Raw genomic sequence first — 21,661 nt, 5'->3', positions numbered from 1 at the left:
ACCCTTTTGATTGTTACCCAATTTATTTCTTATTCTTAGCAAATAAATAAGTGGAGTTTATTTTGAACATATTATAATAAAGAGATCAAATTTAGATAACTAACCACAAATGCAACAATTAGTAATAAAAAAAATGAAAAAAATACCTTTAACCCCTCTATTTTTTATCAAGTAGTATTTTACTCTTCTGTATTTTAAAAATAATATTTAACTCTTTTTAGCCAAAGTCAAGTGTAAAAAAAAGTATAAAAGATAATTATGTCCCTATTTTTTTTTTTTTGATAATATTAAGGGAAAAAATTATATTGAATTTATTAAAAATTTATATCCATTTTTCTTTCCTTTATTGATATCTGGACTAATTCTAGACAATTCAAGTCACTAATTGATATTTTCAATATGTGCATGGCTAATAATTTACTAATTAAAATTAATAATTTATATATAATCTACAACAATATATAAAGATTAATATAATAAAATAAAAAAAGAAATTTAAAATATATATTTTTATCACCGACTATGTAGTCTTCTAATATAATATATTATAAATTAATAATTATTTTTTTCACTTCTCCTTAAATTTAAAATTTTAGATTCATTCATATCTATGATTATATAAGATTCCGCAAAAATAAGTAAAGGTATAATTTTCTTTTCTTAGATAAAGGCTCGAGCTTTTTTACTTTCTCATGCATGCACGCAAACCTCACATCTCAATGCATGCACACGAACCTCACATCTCAATTCATCATTGACTTGACCGTCAAAGAAGGTAACACCGATAATGTCAACCCTCAATTGATAAACTTTGCTTTCAAGGACACTGAGAGCGAATGCACCGACAAACCACCATCAACCACATATCCAAGCGAGACACGAAGGACACCATTACTGGATATTTCTATATATTTTTTTATCCTTTTATATATATTTTTCTCTCTGTGTACACTATCGAACCAACTAAGAGCCACCACTGAAGATATGTATAATTATTTTCCATATCAGTTTAATATATTTTTTTCTCTTAATATTATAAAAAATATCAAAAACATAAGGATATAATTATCTTTTATAAAATTTTTCACACTTAGATCAAAGACAGATTAAGTGTTATTTAAGTAAATTAGACAGAAATAATTATTCGAGTTTGAATTTTATGCCCATTCTGCAAACCAACATAATACAATTATTCAATCAAAATTCAACATACATGCAAAAAATACAAACCCGACAAGCATTAAAAAGCAATGTAAATAAAACTGCTTATGATGGCAAAATACAAGTTGAAATCTGAAGTGTTTCAAGATCGTGACTACAGAGCATATGAATTCTTGCTCCGTGGAGCAATTCACACAATTTGTATGGATTTAATTGTAGACATGGGGGGAAGACTACAACTGGAACACAAGGCCAGTTGTGAATGAGAAGCAAAAATTGATCAGCTAAAATGTTAGTAGTGTTTGTATGAAAGAGATTGTCAAACGATGAAGGTAGGAGATGGATTTAACTTCAATCGTACTTGATAGAAAAGAGATCACTACGTTCAGAAAAATAATTCAGAAATCCCATATCGAATCTTCTTCCTTCTCACGACGGTAAGTACAGCTATCCCACTCATGCTCATCAAAATCTGGATAGCCAGCATCTTCATATTTACCTCCATAATCATCTCCTTCATCAACAATGCCTTCTGCTTCTTTCTGCATAGATGAGATATAAGCCGCATATCAAGTAGAAGACGCGCTGATCAAGAAAATATAGATCTTCAAAAGAGACGTTAAAAATAAACCTCATTTGTATCAACGTTACATGGTGATGCATTTTCCTGATCATCATTTGTCTCTTCTTTTGCTGATGTCTCGGCCTTTTCTTGGACAATCTTAATTACTTGCATAACATGTGAAAAATCTGTAAAATAAAACTAATATATCAATCAGTTTGTAGGTGAAAGGGGGTGTGCAAGGTTATTTTGTAAAAGGGTCTATCAACAATGATTACTGAATAAAAGATGTATCTAATTATGTTTTTAAAGTTAACATGCTTTGAATTAATTGAAGAACAGGTAGTAGTGTAATAGCTGCGTCACTAAATAATTCGCGAGAAGATGCTCCCAGAATCAAACATAAGCATAAAATCTCAACTTTCGAGGATGCCAAACATGCCGTTAATTTTGGCATAATAAGAAGCCTCTCCCGCATTAAAAAAAACATATAGGACTTGAACTTCAAAACTACTCCCAATCATTGGTTTTGTTCTTAGCACAGAAAAACACTGGTAGAAAAACAAGGCTACAGGGCAATTAGATATTTACTAATACCACTTGATGCGGCATCAGCAGTACTTTCTTGTCATAATTTTAAAATGAACTAAGGAGCTGGAACTGCCTTCCTGCTTTCCCCAGCTTTCCCGGTTGCAAGGTTTCAAGCTAACCGCAGCACTTTCCCTTCATTGCAACTCATACTCATTATAATGAAGTAGTAGTTCGAACTAGATCTTTACCGCTCGTCCCTTGACAAGCCGCTTATCTATCAAGTTGAAACCTCTTGGTGAAAGCAGACTCAAATGCCTATTCATATGTTCTGACAGTGAGAACCATTTAAAAAACCTAGATTAGATAGAGGTGCTTCTAGTTTCAGGTCATTCCCTTTACATCAGCAAGTTGCATTAGCTCTCCCATCTGGTGATATAGTAACTTGCATGAACGATACACTGGACTTGGTTGTTACCTTTTTCATGGATCATTATGGAGAAGAGTGAGGAGAAGAGTGCAAACCAAAATCTGCAAAAGGCAAAATCGCTCACCCCCAGCACCCCCGCCGCACTCAACCCAAGGTCATCATAAGGGAAGTAAATCACGGTAACCGAGAGGGCAAGTGGTGGGAAGAGTGCAAACCAAAATGTACCAGTAAGAGGTTGTATCACACAATTGAGGGGAAGAATGAGGAGAAAAGAACCATATGTTTTGGACTATTGATGTCACTGAATTTGCATATTATCTGCAAATAAAATGGAGGAAGCACTGGTTCATGCTATCCTTGAGCATTCATATTTCTCTTTTTCACTTTTGCCTTGCAATGCATCAAGGAGGAGAATCGATGGGAGGATACCTTTTGAAACAGTGATTGATTATGCATCGCGTTACTCTTTTAGATAATCAAGGCTATCAAGCACCAAAAGATGAATATGGAAGGTCAAATAAAAGATATAGGGAGATATTATGCGATATTAGGCATCCCATTTTTGTTCCTTATACCTAGGTCATATTCTTCTTGCCTCAACTACTAAGTTGCTAAGATGTAGCATTTTGTACCTTAACACAGGTGCAGGGGCACCATTTGAAACAGTGATTGATTATGCATCACGCTACTCTTTTAGATTATGGCATAGTATCAATTACGATGCTAAAGGGGGAAAGCAACTTGCAGAAAAAATACAGCAGACCTCAATGAAGGATAAGGCTTCACTTCCCCCAATCTATTACTTTGCCGTATAAAATTGGTCTCATATATGGCAATACATAAATTTAAGGAATCAGATAATAACACAAAGCTCAAACAATATAAGGGAGAAAACAGCCAATTCTACTCACATACCTTCAGAACGATGAAATAAAGCATCACGAACTTGCAAAGGATGTTTCCTCTCTTCAATTTTAAATTTTAGCTTTATTTGATGTCGTGTGCGATTAGGGAACAACTGTTGTATCATTTCAAAATCCGATCCAAATTGCCGAATAGCCTATAGAAAATCCATCAGAACATCATAAACATAACACATCATAAATTTTTTTCCAATAATTATTCAAATAGGGAAGACAAGATTATTTAACATTAGTCAGCTATAATTTCTGAGTGCATGAATTGCTCCATGTTTGATTTGAGTATCAGGAATGAAGAATGTTTCTATTTGGACAAGGCTTAATTGCATTCAACTATAAGCATTTGGTTTTCTGATCAAAAAAGAATAAACATGCCAACTGGAAACAAACCCAGTACCAGCATTGTCTGATAACCTCTTGTGCCATCCTCTTAGAAACAAGAAATTTCAAAATGGGTCATTTCAGGAAACAAATAAATGGCAGACAGTGGAAGCCATTAAATATTTGACATTAATTAACAGCTGAGTTACCCAGTGGATAGAAATGTTCATATATTTGCATTCAAATTAAAGCAATTGAGAGCCTGGTTTAGTAAGATTTTCATCATCTCACAATCTTATAAGTCAGAGGAGTAAATTAGTAAATCGCATCTTAATCTGAAAGAGATACATTTGAGTAAGTCCTAATAAAGATAACGCAAACCATTTGATCTCATAAAAAGAATCCTAATAAGAGGGAGTGATCTTTGCATGGATTGAGGAATGTCAACCATGAAGTGAAGCATGTGAACTAAGTTGGGTTCAAGCATAGAACATGTAAAAGTTTGTTTGCTTTCATCAAACAAGATTCATCTTTATTGCTTCTTGTGCCAAATGGATCTATTATTCAACAGCTAGTCCTACAATCAAGTCTCCTACCAACTAGATGTTGCTTCTAACACATAATTCAACCATGCAGAGCAATACAAGCCTAATCAATATACTAACAGTGGAGTGTTGCTCCATCCATTGAAAATCTCAACGTTTATGGTTTTTAGGATCATATGAATGTAGAAACTTTAAAGAAAATCTAGGGTATAACTTGAAAGAGCATAAGTGGTGATATAATATACTCATATAGCTCCTATATGTCTAATCCTTCAATATTTCGTGGTTGGGTGATCAGGTACATCAGATTGGTACACACTGCCAGTACCACCCGCTAATCAGATATTTAATATACTAAATATAACTTAAGTTTTAGTCCCTTTCCCCTAGAATAACAAATTTAATAAATACCTTTTTCTCCATTCTTAAAACTTGCTACCTAATGTATAATGCAAAGTGCAAAGTTCTAAGTATCATAAACTTTCTATTAGACAACTTTTCTTTGCTTCTGTGCCAGTGATTTTAGCAACTATACAACTCTTAATGTTCTCATCATCTTATGACTTTTCAAGCTACAAATCTCTTCAAGATGTCTACCTTCAATTTATTATAATTCATCCTGTCACCCATCTCTTCAAGGTGTAAGTCTAGCTTCAGAATTTTGAAGAGTTTTTTCATTCACATCGTAGTGGCTGACTTGGATTTTATTACATATCATTATGCTTCTTTCACTATTCTAGTCACAAAAAGGGTTTCCATCATTATGTAATTTCCACCATTTTTTCTGCTAAACAACTAACTAGTACTCTATACATTCAATACCAATATTCAATCTTCATTAAGAATATTAAATATTCCACTATTTTTAATTTCACCTACATGTTTCAACTACACATCTACCAAGGAAAAGAAGTTTTGATCATTTCCAGATACTCACAGATTGTCAAGAAAGAATTTTAAGACACAACTAGGGTCATGAAGACACTGTCTCATATAAAAATTCAAAGTTATTAGCATGACAAAGTAGTGCTTTGTGTTCTAATGCTTTTACTGGAGTATGCAGGAAAAAAAACCTCATTTACATTTTACCAAACACAACCCTGACATTGGCATATCAAATGGCATGCAGCCATGCACACATGGTATGGAAATCAAACCATCCTTGGATAAATCGACACTTAAATCCTGCAAATCTCTCTCTCTCTCTCTCTCTCTCTCTCTCTCTCTCTCTCATTTCAAGGAATATGTCATAACTCAAAAGTCCAAAACCATGTAATTTGGCTCGAACAGGGCTTTATGGATATCTAAACCTCCAGTTGAGTTGCATGTTAATATGGATAGCAGTGTGCTTGAGACATAACAGAATGAGAATATATGAAGTACATGAGAAAAATACAGGAATTAACTATACAAACAAACTGGATTAAGGGGCAGACTAGGTCATAGCATTAGATCAGCTAGTTATGATAAATTCATGCAACAATAGAAACTTGGAAAGATCAAGTTACCTCATAAAGCAACTGAGTTTCTGCTTTTGACCATCTGACAGTTGGAAGCCGATTTGAATATGAATGATAGTTCAATTTCTTTGTAGTTGGCTCATTGGGGTAACTTTTGGCTCCACCACAACGGGACATTTCTTCATCGTCACCAAAAAGACCATTGTCATCCAAGGAACTAGTAATGCCGCATAAAATTATAATCAATCAGTTCGATTACAACTTTATGCAACACATTTTCTAAAAAATGGTGAGTAAAACAAGATGTTTACAGAAGCCACATGAAATAATGGTATAAAACAGCCCAATTATGACATGATTGGCACATTTGTCTAGAAAATGAAAGAAAAAAACATCAATGCCTTTTTTATATTAGATAGACGGCCTTGTGGTCACAGGTTCAAGTCGCAAAAACAACCTTTTGCAATGCAAGGTAACAATAGACCTAATATGGTCCATCCTTCATTTGAACCACGCATTGGAGAGCTTCGTGTACTAGGGTGCCCTTTATTAGATAAATGACCTTCCCCTCTGGTTCGCCTATGGCCTATCGGGTCAATCTGGAGCACAACTTATGCACACTTAGAAACCGACCTCTAGAATATTCGTCCCTAGTGTGATTCAAATCCTAATCCTCTTAGTTGTTCCTTTGAATGCTTTACCACCTATACCACACCCGTGGGGGCAAAAAAAAAAAATCAACCTTTGATTATATGCTGGAGGAAATGACTGCCAAGAGGAACCATTTCTTTGAATATTATTTTACAGTTTACGGTTTCATGATATTGCAATTCCCAGTCACTCATCAATAGCTCTATGTCTATTATTTATTCCAGTATTAAGGAAGCATTCCAAATGCTAAAAGCATATTTGCCAAACGGATATTTTCAGAAAACTCAAACTAACTCCTTACAAATCCAAAGAGGAATAGGTTTCCACGTGTCTGAATATCATTTTTAAAAAAATCATCTCAGACACAAACTTATGCAAAGTAACATGCATACTTATTTATTTAGTGATATCAAATTTATGCTCTATTCTATTTCCATAAACACTAACATTTAGTGTCATATCCTTCCCTTTGTAGTTATACTGCATTCTATGCAACTTAGTTTCAGTCTGCCCTTCTACAGCATATATGCATTCTGTGTCAGAAATGCCACTGAACACTCCTCAAGCAAGATAAGGTAATAATACATGGTACGAGTTTGTTAGATCTGGTGCTTTACATAATAAAATTAACCAAATATACAAACAAAATATATTCCCAGGATGGATTGCAGGTAAACATGACATCAGCATTAACATTAAATAGCAGAATTAATGTTTTATGGCATTAAATGTGTATATACCAATAATGAGAAAAATGCACAGAAACGGACTCTCGTTTTCTATAGGATGTAACATTTTTCCATACCTCTGATTCGAGAATAAATTACCGGTTGCAGTCGGTTCCTTTGTCTGCTTAATACATCACAACCAACATAAATGAAATACCACTGACAATGATAAATTTCAAAGAATCAAGTTGATGACATACAGATATACGCTCCTTAGCTTCTGCAAGCATTATTAGGTCCTTTATGCAAATCTGTCTTCGGTCGATCTCCTCTTCAGGTGTTTGAAGCAAAATCTTGTTCACTAGAGATACAAATATATGATTGTACCAGGTTTCCCTGACTTCCTACAAGAATGCAGCAAAAAAGACACTCAGTGGAACAAGAAGCATAATTACCTTGTCTTCTCTTTCGCCTAGTAGCATGAGGGAACTTCTTTTTAGATGATTCCTCAACAGAAGAATCAGCTGTTGAAGAGACTTTCTTGCCCCTCTTTGCTGGTTTTGGGTCTTCAGTTGTCTGTCCTTTCCTTTTTCTGCTAGCCCTCTTTGGCTTTGGCATATTCTCATCCTCTTGTCCATCGTTGCTTTGACTTTCATCGACTCCAGCACCACAATCACCATCAATACTTCCTTCAAGTTTGCCAGCCTTGCTTTTGACTGTCCTCTTTCTCAGTTTTCTAGTAGATTTCGTAGCACCGGCATTAGTGTCATTTTCTGAAGTAGCTGTTGAAGAGACTTTCTTGCCCCTCTTTGCTGGTTTTGGGTCTTCAGTTGTCTGTCCTTTCCTTTTTTTGCTAGCCCTCTTTGGCTTTGGCATATTCTCATCCTCTTGTCCATCGTTGCTTTGACTTTCATCGACTCCAGCACCACAATCACCATCAATACTTCCTTCAAGTTTGCCAGCCTTGCTTTTGACTGTCCTCTTTCTCAGTTTTCTAGTAGATTTCGTAGCACCGGCATTAGTGTCATTTTCTGAAGTAGTTCTCTTCAGGTTCTGGGGGTTAGGTTCCTCAATAAATTGAAATTCAGACATCACGTCAATGCTCTCGGGAACTCTTTGAAGCTCATTTTCTCCATTATTCTGCAAGAAACAAGTGGTAGAGTTTATAAATAATAGTTCAAGTTACAAAATCTCTATAGGTGAAAGTGAAACATACAAGTAAAAACTGATTTAGTTTGTATTTTTCTTTTTTGTTGGTTATGGATTTAGTTTGCATGCTGCTCTAAGGTTTTATACTGATGAATAGCACTTTGATACAAAACTTTAGAACCAATATCTATAATTACAAAACCTAGCATTCTCCTTTACACATTTGTCAATGTGCTCCTTTGTTAATTTGGACCAATTAATTATGCCTCGCTATACCGAAATTGCAGAAACGTATCAATGTAATTATAGATTTGACATCAAAAGACCAAAATGGATTAAACACTGTAAACCACTATCTTCAGACGTAATAAGAGATACGGCAAATAATGTCAGTTAATCAAGATCATTTTTTTTAGGAAAAAACCTCTTCTCCTATCCTTGCATAATCTACTTGATGTTCTCCATTCCAGTCTGACGCTGTATCTGAAGTGTGCAAAGGGTTATCTGCAGGGCTATGGATTGTCGCTTGTATGGAGGAAGTGTCCATAGCAGAAATTGATTCCACAGGAGCAGAACAGGAAGCATCAGGAAGGATAAAAGAAACAGATTTTACTGTTGCCTTTTTCGAAGGTAGCTTGGTCACTTTGGGTTTGAATTTGCTTACTTTTCCAACTTCTAAAAAAAAAGAATTAAAATCAAAAAGATATCCAAAAGCGTATTACAAAAGAAAAAGTAGAAATTTTGGTACCAAATAACTTGTGCACAAATCTAAGAAAATACTTAAATAGAAGCATGCAAGAATGAAACAATCTAAGAAAATACTTAAACAGAAGCATGCAAGAATATATGAACAGTTTGATGTGTGCTTGTATTAAGAATTAACTCCCACCATTATTCCATTGGGCCTTAACAACAAATAAGTTCAGACCAATAAGAATATATCTATAGTCATTAGATGAAAATAAGTGAAAAATCTAATTCGAAAGACTTCCAGATTTACCTACAGTCTTTAAAGGAACATCATCTGAAGCGCTCAAAGTTAAGCTTGTGTTTTCATCCTGAAAGAAATTAACTAATATAAAATGTTGCCTCACATAAAATTGGTTACTGGAGAAAAGATCATATCTTACCTGGTACAAATTTGCCTCATTCAGCTGACAACTCTCTGCATGTTTATCTTGGGGTGCTACTAGCTCTGTCCGCATGACCTCTGGTTGCTGTACTGATTCTGGCATGGATCTGTGCTGACCCGAAACTGTCGAGCAACTGGACATGCAAGACTGGAAACAGGTTGTATCAATCTGAAGCTCAGAATGAGCATCATAAGCAATAGACTCTAAAGGAGCCGACACCACACGTTGGGCATCATCAGAAGTTTTGGTAGAAGCAGAAACAACTTTAGCAGTTTTAGCACGAACTTTAGGACGAAACTTGCCCAATTGTTGTCCTGTGTGCAAAAAATGGTAGCTAATGACTTAATCTAATAAGATATTATTTTTTAAAAAACAAGGAAATAAACACCCAAACATTTTTCCTTGAATTTACCTTTGGTAGTCTCCATTGGACAAAGAAAATCATCAACAGAATCCAAATCATTGAACATGACCTCTGTGCAAAGGACATGTGAAAATCAATAATTGCAAAACATTAAAGAAGATATCAATCCTCTATGATGGGTTTTTTATTTTTTATAAGGAGAATTGGAATTCCAAGAAAACTAAAAATCCTCTAAATCTACTAGTTGTTGGATATGCAACATATGGAGGGGAATCATTAAATATATATTAAATTGCTAATCTCAACCCTCTAAAGTTAACTAACATGAATAAACAAAAAATATGAAGCTAATAAAAATGAAGATTTCAGACCATATGCAGGAAGTATGCAAGTAAGCCACTTCATAATGCATAAGCAGCACACAAATGCATATGAGGTCCATATTTTTCAAATATTATTATTCGACAAGTCAAAGATAATATATAACAACACGTGCCAAAAATCAGTTTACACAAGAAAATACATCAAATTAGTCAACCTAAGCAATCAATATAAACAATCACTTAATGATTGAATTAATAAGTGTAACGAATCAGTAATTTCAAATAAATATTTTGCATATCAACCTAAGCAATATGTACAATTAAAAACACAACATTATTGTCATAGATGAATTGTTGCAAACAATATAGCAGGTGTAGGGGTTGGTTCAATGGTATAACCCAGTATCCTTATGTGGCCATATGTTGATGGCATACCCTCTTGACTACATAAGCTTATGTAGCCACATAAGCAGCTTGTGTGGGTGAAGATTTTTTTTAAAACAATATTGAAAACAAAGACAGATTATTTACTAGAAAACAAAATGATTATAATTTCCAAGGCAATGTAACCAGGAAAGAGAACTATAGCCAATAAAAACAGCAAGGAAACAGAGATTAGAATATCAAAAAACAAAAAATTAAAGGTACTGATGACCCTCAAGGAATACAATTAGAAGAAGCTAATGAGAAAATTCAGCAAAATAAATCCTAGATAACTATAGATTTCGCAAAACAACACTCATTTGTCTCCACTGTTCAACCTAGCTCACCTCCATCTATCATAAGCCTATGGTCTGTCTTTGCACACAAACTCTCAATCACTTGCTTTGGGATGCAGTGACCAGGAAGTTAGGAGTGGAGGAAAGTGGAAACAGGGATAGTTTGTCAGCAGGCTGGATATGCAGACGGTTGTAAGATTAGCTGCCCACTCTACTCCAAGCACTCACTGTCAACACTCCTACCATCTTTATCAGATATGTGATGCTGTCACTATGCCTTAGCACAACATTATCTTCCAAAGCTTTTCTGATTTAAGGACCAACACTTCACTCTCCCTCCTATGTAGCATAACCCTTAATATACCTAGTTGGTGAAATGCAAATGCTGTTCTGAGATTGCTACTGTGATGAAAGCAAGTTAGCAGGAGCAGCAAATCTTCTTTGGATGTGTGGGGACAATAAGGTTGTTGTGTACATAAGTGGAATCCTCCACATATTTAGGTAAAATTACCCACATATTGTTTGGAGTAAATAGACACGTGTTAGAAGGAGGGTCAAGTTCAGACCAAGGCACATCAACCATAACTAATTAGAAGATGGCACCTGTCCTATAAGAACTGTGTGCCACCATCTGATTGGTGAAGCGTTCATTCAAGAGGAAATAAATAACGCCCGGGGTGATACATGCGGGGATCTCTTTGCTCGGCTTGCACAGGCTCAACTTTAGGCTGCACGAACTCAACCTCAAACCCCATGAATCAACTTTGAAATTGCAGGGGTTTAGTGGCACTTACTGAATTCTTTAGCGATCCGTAGTCATCTCAGTCGAACATCCATATCTCGGATGAGTAAAGGAGAGGATTGCGAGTTTTATTTGATTTGGCCTAGTTCAAGTTAGATTCAGTCGAACTCTTGTGTGTTTTCTCTGATCAGACCCAATATCAGACTTGCGTTGGCCATGTGTCAGCAGGTTTAAACATTTTTTACAATTTGACCATAACATCTAGCATTTAATTCAGTTGATTTGGCCATTTCATACACGCTGGTACTTTTCTCTTAAAAAGATTTGATGGACTTCCTTTTCACACTGGATTCTTCAACATGTCCAAATAGTTGACAGGAACAAATGAACTCCTTGATATTTGATTAATAAAAAAAGTTTTGCCAACGATATTAATCTTAAAATTTATGCGCATGGAATCAAATAGACCTTTAGTCAAATTGGCTAATTTAGGATACTATATCCATCATTTCTTTAGTTTAGTATTTGAACTCCTTTGCATGTTGCTTGTATTGAAAAACAATGGCCTCATTACTTCATTAGGTTCTAAGGACATGAAAAATCACTAAATGAAAATCAAAGTAATAAATTCAATTCAATACTTCTAGATTTACCTGTAAGCTGTAGGGGATCATCATTGGATGTGTTCAAACTTAGGCTTGTATTTTCATCCTGTAAGAAGTTAATTTATATAGTATGTTCTCTCATATAAAATTGATTATTTTGAGAAAAAAGAACATCTTACCTGACACAAATTTTCTTTATTCAGCTGACACAAATTTTCTTTATTCAGCTGAAAATTATCCGCATGTTTACCTTGGGATGCTCCAGATTCTGTCTGTGTGACCTTACGTTGTGGTACAGTTTCTGTCGTGGATCCATTCTGACAGGTCATTATAGAGCCACTAGAAGTGCAAGGTTGGAGATGGGGTCGCTCTGTCTCAATCTCAGAATGAGAATCAAGAGCCACTGGCTCCAAAGAAGCAGATGCACCATGGGCAACATCTAAAGTTTTGGTAGAAGCAGAGACAACCTTGACAGTTTTAGCACGAGCTTTAGGGCGAAACTTGCCCAACTGTCGCCCTGTGATTATGAAAGCAGCAACTAATAATTTAAGCAAACAAGATAACTTTGAAAAATAATTGAGGAAAAAACCAAGTAGATAAACAGCAACGCTTTTCTTAACATATACCTGTGGTAGTCTCCGTGGGAAAAAGAAAATCATCAATGGTATCTGAATCATCGAACATGGCCACTGCATGAAGGACAATGGGAAAAAATAATTATAACAAACCCTCAAAACAGAATAAGGGAAGAATACGACCCCCAAATGAAGTTTTTGTGAAGAGAAACATAATTTACATAAACTAAAGTTAACCCCCGTGTCCTATGACTCCAAATCCTAAGGAACAAAAATTAGACAAAACATCTACCACTGCCTCGCCTCCAACACCAAACAACCCTTTTCATAAACACTCAAACTCCAGTGCAACCGAATCCCTTAGCCCTTGATGCAAAATCATCCCTCAACTACTAGCATCCCAAAATTGAATTAGCTGCTCAATTTTTTCTGCTACGTTCCCGAGTACAATTCGCAAAATCAACATTTTTATACCTTATCTCTTCTTAACGTCTCACCCGATTCAAGGGGAAAATAGGAGAACCCTATGTAAACACCATCTTCCTCGGTCACCCAGGAGCCTTTTGCGGTCAGAAATAGCGAGCAATCAACGTTCTCTTTTATACGACAATGCAATAAAAATCCAAAAAAGAAAGACGGGTACCAGGACTCACCACTGCGCGCGTCGAGACGAGGGAACTCTAGATGCCGGCGTTTCTGCCCGCGAAAAAAAGAGGAGGAGGAAGAAAAGCGGGCTGCTTCTCGGCGGAAATCGCGAGCACTGGCAAACGTGGGCGACGACGGGCGAGCACGGGCGGAAGGCTCCACTGGGTTAACCGCTGGTCCAACGGACCTGTTAAAACTGTCGTAACGCGTGCAATTGCTCGCTAGCCCTAATTTAATCTCATATCCAAAAACAGCCCAGCCTTTAAGACCAGCAAAGTATAAGCCGGACCGAGTTTGGCCCAAACCCTAAATAGGCTCAAAAATCCAATACAGCGGAGCGGCCAAGGGAAAAGCAGAGTAGACCGGAAGCGGAGGAGAGGAGAAGGGAGGAGGGGGAGCAGGCAACGGCGAAGGAAGAGGGCAGGGAGACGGAGCGCCACTGGTCGGCGACGGAGTCGTAGAGGCAGCGGTCGGAGAACTGGGGGTGGGGGAGGAGGCGGAAAGGTCAGTACTGGGCGTGGAGGAGAGAGGAAAGCCGGGGAGGAGACGAAGGAGCGGAAGCGGCGGCCGGTGGGGCGGAGGGGTAGGAAGGCGATGATGCGATCGAGGAGGTCGTCACGGCGAATAATATTTGTCGTAAACTATCAAAAAAAAAAAAACCCAAAGCTTAATATACCAGTAAATTATCTTCAAATCTCCTCCAAATTTAACATCATTCTTAAATATATGATAAAATATATATATACAAAAGTCTTTATAAATATAATTCCCCTCAAATTTAATATCATTTAAATTAAAATATAATATATTTTCTATCAATTCAATTTATATAAAGATATATAATTCACTTTATTAGTACAAAATATTTAAAATTAAATATATATATATAATTTAATGAGATATAATTATAAACAAATTATGCATAAATAGTGAATTAGATGAATTAGTATAGATTAAAGAATTGAAATAAATATTCGGAGTTTAGGATAATTAATCGTTAATATATTTTTAAAATTTCAGTAAATGTTAAAAAACAACCCCTCAATATATAATTTATTTTTATTTTTATTACATTACTTAGATAAAACTAATTTACTATTTGAGGGATTTAACTTATCCAATATAAAATATATTTTAGGAAAAATATTTTTTCATTATTATTATTAAAAAAATCATGTTATCTCTTTTTTTTATTAAAAATACCTTTTTTTTAATAATATTACAATAATTTAATCAAAACTACTCTATTGAAATCATTCTTATTGAATTTAGGTAATTTAGATCAAGTTAGAGCAATTTTGGTAAATAAGTAGTTTTAAATAATGATAGAATAATTTTGATTAAAAATTACTTAGAAGGTTTATTCAATGTTACACGATTAATTATTTTGAATGATGTTTATGAATTTTAAAAGTCTAGATATATTCAATCTAGATTTTTATAAATTTTATAGACATCTAGTGATATCCAAATTAGATTTTTATAGATATCCAAAATTTCAATATATTTTTAAGATTTTTTTTTAGAGTTCTTTGTATATAAATTTTAACTAATAAGAGTTATCCAAAACATTTGGTACAACTTTAAAAATAAATTAAAAGTCTTCTCCTCGCCATTGAGATTTTTATAAACATCAAATCGCCTTAATTTTTTATGAATAAGTCCTTTCTCTTCTCGTTCCTCGATTTTGATTATTTCTTTAATCTTAAAGGATCGATTTAACTTATCTGTTCTCTATCAATCCACAGCCTATACCAGTTAGATCCAATAATCCATAAGCTCGGATGTTTCGTTTTGAGCTTACGTGGAAAACAACCCTATAATAATTAGTACATGTTTCGACCAAATCAGGAAACGTAGTTGACTTGCGACCCTTTAAGCTCAAACCATTTCCTCGATTTCGCCTTGTGTTGAACCCACTCAAATTGTGACCCTCTAATTTGGTCGACTCTTTAGTTTGGTCAAATGTTTTCAAATTACTATATTTTTTTACTCTTTCAATTCAATATTTTATTAAAAGTTTGATTAAATTAGAGGGTTGACCAACATCAAAGTAATTTCTATCAAATTTATAAATAAAAATATTTAAAATTATTATAATATTATTAGATTTAAAATTATATTATTAAAGTTTTTTTTAATTATAAAGTGAAACGTTATCCTTTATTTGTTTAGCCAAACCAAGTCAAAATATAAACAGTTGAAAAAGTTTTTTTTTATAAATAAGTATGCTATTTATTATTTTATTAAAAATTAATTTAATTAGATATTTTAGGTTTTGTTCGAAGATACATATCACGCAAAACTATAATCACTTGCGTTTTCCAAAATTAAATACACCCCCTTAACCCTACACGTCTCTCTTTTCTTCTCTCACAAGACAAGATGTTCTTTTCTCTCTAGAAAAGTACACAATCGAGAGTTCTCACCATTAAATTTTAAAGATATGTTTTTAATGAAAATTTTTTAATCATCCTTGCCATTTTTATCTGCTTTTACGCCGACCGTTTTACCATTTCGTAGTCATGCATTTATCCTTAAACAGAAAGAAGATCCCTAACGTTCTGAGTCTTTAGCGGACTAAATTAGATCTAAAATCATAGTTCTCATTATTCTCTGTAATTAAAAAACATGCACAATGACTTTTTTTTCTGCAAGGTAAATATTTTTTAATGCATGGTGGATATTCGAATCGGTGTTAATTTTTTGCTCCATTTCGAGCTGTACAATATCATCTTTAGGAATTCACAGGGCAAGGTCGTCACTCAGAAAATGAAAAGAAGTTGTTCATTCTTCGTCATGCCTCCTTGAGAAACGTTGTTGAAAGGATATTTGGAATATTTAAATCATTATTTAAAATATTCAAAATAGTTCCTCCATTCTCATATACTACACAAGTTGAGCTTGTTTTGGTTTATGTCGGATTGTATATTTTTTTTCACAAGGAGTACCGTTCTGATGAATTTATAGTTGAACTAGATAATGAAGTTTTATCATCCTTGCCATAACAAGTTTATGGTGTTAATTGCTTTAATCAATTATTTGATACTCAAGAACCACAATGAGCAAATGCTAATGCATAGAGAGATACAATAGCGAATCGAATATGGAGTGATGTTTATCGTATTGACAATAACGACAATCAGAAATCTTTTTTCCGTAAATCTATAAGTTTCTATTTAATTTACAAGTATTTGTAAAAGTTTTGCAAAAAATCTATAGAACTTCATGAAATTATTTTCACAACTATATAAGATTCAAAAATAAAAATCTATCAACCCCATAAAAATTTATTATTAAAAAAAAATCAATGAAAATCATTCAATCTCATTGAAGTTTTACTTGATATTTTATTAATTTTTAATCAAAATTGTTATAATAATATATTGATATCTTTAAAATAAAACCCCTTTTAATATTTTGTAACACGGGGTGCCTAAAGAAATTAGAATGAACATTTTTTAATTTTTACCTAAAATGTTTTGATAATTAATAAAATATTAAATATATTTTTAAAAAATAATTAAATTGTGAGGGTTGTTTTGAAATTATCCAAAAAGGTTAGGAGGTGTGTAAATTCAACGCGGAGATAAAATAATTGAATTGAGAATTTGGGGAAGTAATGAATGGTAGAGAAATGAAATAAAATAAAATAAGATAAATTAAAAAAAATATTTTTTAAGTTATTTTATTTTATTTTATTCATCAATTTATTTTTTAAATCGACTCATCGTTTCTTCTTCACTTGTACTTATAAAATAGGTATTTTTTTTTTATTTCTATCCTGTTCAAGAAAGAATTAACAATTTTATATCTTCATATAATTAAACACATAACAAATAAAGATAAAAAAAGGAAAATATATATTTAGTTTTTATTAAAAAATTATTTTCCATAAAAAAATGATCTAATTAAAATTGCTTTATAACAATTTTAACTAATGTTATGAATTTAAAATAGTTTATGTGTCTTTATTCGCTTATCGATATAAAATTAATTAATTCTATTAAATATTGAATTTATCGGATTTTTCTTGTCTGTCAAATCAAATTAGTTTACCAGTTGAGTCAAGTCCGATTAAGAAATATCAATCGGTTAATCGATTAATTGACTATAATATTCGATTAATCGATTAAATTATCTCATATAATTTAAAATTAAAATCAAATAAATATAAAATATTGAATTTTTTAATGAATTGAATCATCGAATTTGATCGTGTTAATTCAATTTAACATGTATTTTCAACAATTAAAAAATATTATAGGAATAAAAAAATTGCAAAATAAAGCGCCGTCCCTTTGTTTTTTCTCATATTTTTTTTTAATAAAATTCCAGTTTTTTTATTAACTCTGAAATTAAATTTAATGAAACTCAAAATGTCGAAAACTAATTTTTACGAGCTATTTAGGTTTATTTATTTCAAAAATAGGGTATTTATTTAGGTTTTTTCGGCCTTGGTTCAGTGGTTCTGCCCAGAGAGCGATATTTAACGAGGGCGGATGATGCTCAGTCTTCTTCCACATGGCGGCATGGCTCTCCAAAACCCTAAAACTGAAGCGCTCTCTTCCCTATAACTTCCAAAGCTCGTCGCCGAGGCCTCTCGCTGCTTTCTCGTCGTCTAATGCATCTCCACCAACCGCCGCCGCCGCCGCCGATGCTGCTGCGGCCGCGTCATCTGCCTCTCAATCACAAGGTTCGCATTTACCTCTTACTTTTTCTGCACTCACTTCATTGATCTTTTTTTTTTTCTCAAATAGTGTGAACTTTGTTCTCTGTTCCAGAGAAAAAAAAATTGTCCAAAGCTCTGCTCTTCCTACCCGGCGCAATCACTTTCGGACTTGGGACCTGGCAGATCTTCAGAAGACAAGAGAAGGTATGCGCTCCTGCCTGTGTCTCTGTAGTTCACTTCCTTTTCCGCTTAGCTATAAAAATGACATCTTGATTGGTTTTGTGTTGCATCTCATTGTATCAGATAGAATTGCTGGATTATAGGAGGAAAAGACTGGAGATGGAACCATTAAACTGGAATGAGCTATCTTCTTCTAATTACGATTGGAATACTTTAGAATTTAGGAAAGTCATATGCGAGGGTGATTTTGATGAGAGCAAGTCAGTTTTTATAGGTCCACGGTCGAGGAGCATATCAGGAATTACAGAGAATGGGTATTATGTTATCACTCCATTGGTTCCGAGGAGAACTGAGCCTGGGAGGTAAGTTTTCACTGAATAAAGTCTTTCTCTGTGTAAATTTCAGGTCTTTAACCTGTCGATAGTCAATCCGAAGCTCTTTGTAGTTTAAGCTAAATGTTTCTTGGCACTTGATAATTGAAAAGAATGACTGCATAAACTTCACTTCAGTTCATTGGTAATTTCTTTGCGCTTCCAGGAAAAATTATGTGCTGTAACTATTTTAGCAAATTGTGTCTTATATGGTCCCAGTATCACATGTTTAATTGACTATCGGAGAAGAGTATTGAAGAGAACCACCTTAACTAGTGTTCTTTGATAGAAAATTGTTGTTAGTTGTAAGATAATAACATAATCAGCATGTAATGTAGAAAAATTCTGGTAGGAAACATGCCCAACGAGATAGATTGAAGCGATTAGCAATTGATGATCTAATGAATAACCTCGTAGAATCAATGGTTATATTGTTTCAGTTGATCTTAAACGAAAAGGTGACAAGAGAATTGTATGCTTGTAGAATAACTTAGTCTTTTATCTTGTCAACCTGCTCCTGCTTCTATATAATGCAGATCTAGGAATATGAATGCTACTATTCAGCTAACCTATTAATCTTTTAGGATGCCATATTTCAGAAAACTCCTTCAGGATGAGATTTGTTCTATTTCAGTCTCTGATAAATTTTACAACAGGAAATGATTATACAATGCAAATTATTATGTTGAATATGTTTCACCACCTAATTTAGTAATCCCAATTAGTGCTTTATTTTAATAAATTGGTACTTGTATTTGATTCCTCAATGTAATATAAATCAGATTATCTTTTAAGATTATTTTTTTATCGCCTTGCGTCTTTAGGTCCTGGTTAACACATAACAGTATTATTGAGCTAATGCTTGGTCATATTCCATGTAAAATCTTTCAGAAAGCTCCTTCATGATAAGATATGCTCACTTTTCTTATTGTGTTTTGTGTCCCTTATGCATCATTGTAATATAATTCACAATCTAATTACATTTCCCTAACCAGCTTTTCTTTTTGAAGAATTATATTTGTACTTGATTCCTGAATTTACTTGAATAATCTTTTAAGGAATTTTTGTCAGCGCGCAGGTTCCAGTCCTGGTTAATAGAGGATGGGTTCCTCGTGGTTGGCGACAAAAGTCATTAGGGAATTCTGAGAACTTTAGAACCTCCTCAATTGCAGGAACAGTTGAGGCAAAAGAGAATGAAGGAAGTATACGGTGGAAATTTTGGTCTAGGAAACCTGAAGCTTTAAAGGTATTTCCTTGTTACCTTTTTTTTTTCCTACTGTTGATTTTTCGTAGGTGAGGTAAATTATGAGATATCACAGATTGTCGTATCATGCTTATTTTTACCGAAACCGTGTCCTAGAAGTTCGTGTTCAGAAAATATTCCATACTACTATGAAGAATTGATGGATTTGTTGCCATTATGCTAATGCCCCATTCTTTCTGTTTAGAGCCCTTCACTACCATCCTTAATAACTGAAGGTAATTTTATCATCAAGGTACACGATTTATGGTGGATTCGTGGTTATAAATATTTTCCTTTAGTTGAGCATTATGGCAGACAATGTCACAAGTAATATTCAAATTTATTTCTTTGGTCTCTCTTTACCCTTTCTACCTTCTACCCTTATAGATTCAGCTATTATATTTATAGAATTTATATATATATATGATCATTAAGAATGAAAAATAAGAACAAAAATACTTATGATGTAGATCGTGTATTAAGTTATAGTAGTTTGGTTTAAATTATATCATATAATTGGCTGAAGTGGACATGTTAGGATAATTGAGAGGTACATGGAGTACTAATAGATCTCAAGGGCAGTTCATATATAAATAATCTGCTCTCTATATTAGTCTTTTGATTGATTTCTTATTCCATTTATCTTTTGTCATCTGTTGATTGTTTTATCCATATATACCTCAGTTTATTGCACTGGAGATGAAAAGTCCTGATATGTATCGTAAAATTATGAAAATCTGTTTTTTTTATGCAGTTAGTAATTATACAAGCTATCTAGGTCCATGGTTTTTCCTGTTTGTTTTTCTTTTCAAATTGTGACAATGAACTTTTAGGTGGAAGAAAACATCCCGCCTCCAAAACGAGTTGTGGGTGTAATTCGAGGAAGTGAGGATCCAAGCATATTTGTACCAGAAAATGATCCCAGCAGCGGGCAATGGTTCTATGTTAATATTCCCATGATTGCACGATCCTGTGCTCTTCCAGAGAATACTCTTTATATCGAAGACATAAATGAAGATTTCAGCGCAACCAATCCTTATCCAGCTCCGAAAGATGTCAACAAATTGATCCGCTACTCCGTCATGCCTCAAGATCACTTGAATTATACTTTGACATGGTATGCACTTCTTCTTAGGTTTCATAACCATCTTCCAGCCATTTCCTGATACATAATTGATCTTTCGCTTAGCAATGATTATTCATATGCTCTTCTTTGTTAAGGCTGCAGCTACTTCATATCTGATTTGTCATTCTCTATGTTTTAGGTACTCCCTCTCGGCTGCTGTATCTTTCATGGCATATCAGCGGATTAAACCGAAGAAATTACGCAGATGATGAATCTCTTAAACTATTTGTTGCTTGTGTTCTATGACTGTTTTAGTTGGAACCGATATTTTTAGTGTTCATTTCGATTAGAAACAATATTTATGGCAGTCAAGAATAGTGCGCCAAATAAAAGTATTGACTGTTCATTTACAATTGCAATTTATATGTCAAGGTCTCAGGGTAGTTTCCATGCTGCAGTTGTACTTGATTGTATGTGATCCTCCAATTTTGAGGAACAGGTCTGATGGAAGAAATTTTGTTGTTTTGTTTACAAGAAAAATTAAGAGTGATGTTGATATTAAATTTTATATTAGTTTTTGGGAAAGATCATTAATCAGAATGAATGTTCTTTGAGTGTTTTTATTCTA

The 21,661-nt window shown here is 33.9% G+C and overlaps 2 protein-coding genes across 7 annotated transcripts; one reads left to right on the top strand and one right to left on the bottom strand.

The window, feature by feature from the left end:
- Positions 1 to 1,236: 1,236 nt before the first annotated feature.
- On the bottom strand, positions 1,237 to 14,163 carry LOC121977057. 6 transcript variants are annotated; one of them, XM_042529561.1, is made up of 16 exons: positions 13,510 to 14,163; positions 12,908 to 12,970; positions 12,461 to 12,798; positions 12,330 to 12,387; positions 9,941 to 10,003; positions 9,526 to 9,842; positions 9,396 to 9,453; positions 8,820 to 9,070; positions 8,182 to 8,386; positions 7,702 to 7,923; positions 7,507 to 7,607; positions 7,384 to 7,427; positions 5,976 to 6,144; positions 3,597 to 3,741; positions 1,793 to 1,911; positions 1,237 to 1,703 (listed from the first exon to the last, which is right to left on the bottom strand). In XM_042529561.1, the coding sequence occupies exons 2-16, from the start codon at positions 12,963 to 12,965 to the stop codon at positions 1,560 to 1,562; spliced, it is 2,292 nt and encodes a 763-aa protein (XP_042385495.1). In that variant the 5' UTR covers positions 12,966 to 12,970; positions 13,510 to 14,163; the 3' UTR covers positions 1,237 to 1,559. The 6 variants fall into 6 exon arrangements, with proteins under 6 accessions (XP_042385495.1, XP_042385494.1, XP_042385491.1 ...); XM_042529560.1 differs by having other exon boundaries at positions 7,702 to 8,016; positions 8,275 to 8,386; positions 13,510 to 14,162; XM_042529557.1 differs by adding an exon at positions 13,331 to 13,416 and having other exon boundaries at positions 7,702 to 8,386; positions 13,510 to 14,160.
- A 3,791-nt stretch (positions 14,164 to 17,954) lies between these two features.
- On the top strand, positions 17,955 to 21,573 carry LOC121977056 (surfeit locus protein 1-like). The gene is made up of 6 exons (XM_042529555.1): positions 17,955 to 18,197; positions 18,286 to 18,377; positions 18,477 to 18,715; positions 19,796 to 19,970; positions 20,801 to 21,084; positions 21,233 to 21,573. The coding sequence occupies exons 1-6, from the start codon at positions 18,026 to 18,028 to the stop codon at positions 21,300 to 21,302; spliced, it is 1,032 nt and encodes a 343-aa protein (XP_042385489.1). The 5' UTR covers positions 17,955 to 18,025; the 3' UTR covers positions 21,303 to 21,573.
- The last annotated feature ends 88 nt before the right edge of the window (positions 21,574 to 21,661 follow it).

Source organism: Zingiber officinale, chromosome 4B (assembly GCF_018446385.1).
Source record: "Zingiber officinale cultivar Zhangliang chromosome 4B, Zo_v1.1, whole genome shotgun sequence".
Classification (NCBI taxonomy): Eukaryota; Viridiplantae; Streptophyta; class Magnoliopsida; order Zingiberales; family Zingiberaceae; genus Zingiber; species Zingiber officinale.
Note: the sequence above shows the minus strand (reverse complement) of the source record. Positions and strands in the feature narration are given on the sequence as shown.

Coding starts and splice junctions, on each gene's coding strand:
- LOC121977057 (XM_042529558.1), bottom strand. CDS start 12,965: ATGTTCGATGATTCAGATACCATTGATGATTTTCTTTTTCCCACGGAG. Junction 12,388..12,460: donor ATAAAGAAAATTTGTGTCAG/GTAAGATGTTCT, acceptor AACTTCTTACAG/GATGAAAATACAAGCCTAAG. Junction 10,004..12,329: donor TGATCCCCTACAGCTTACAG/GTAAATCTAGAA, acceptor TCCTTTGCACAG/AGGTCATGTTCAATGATTTG.
- LOC121977056 (XM_042529555.1), top strand. CDS start 18,026: ATGGCGGCATGGCTCTCCAAAACCCTAAAACTGAAGCGCTCTCTTCCC. Junction 18,198..18,285: donor ATCTGCCTCTCAATCACAAG/GTTCGCATTTAC, acceptor TCTCTGTTCCAG/AGAAAAAAAAATTGTCCAAA. Junction 18,716..19,795: donor AGGAGAACTGAGCCTGGGAG/GTAAGTTTTCAC, acceptor AATTTTTGTCAG/CGCGCAGGTTCCAGTCCTGG.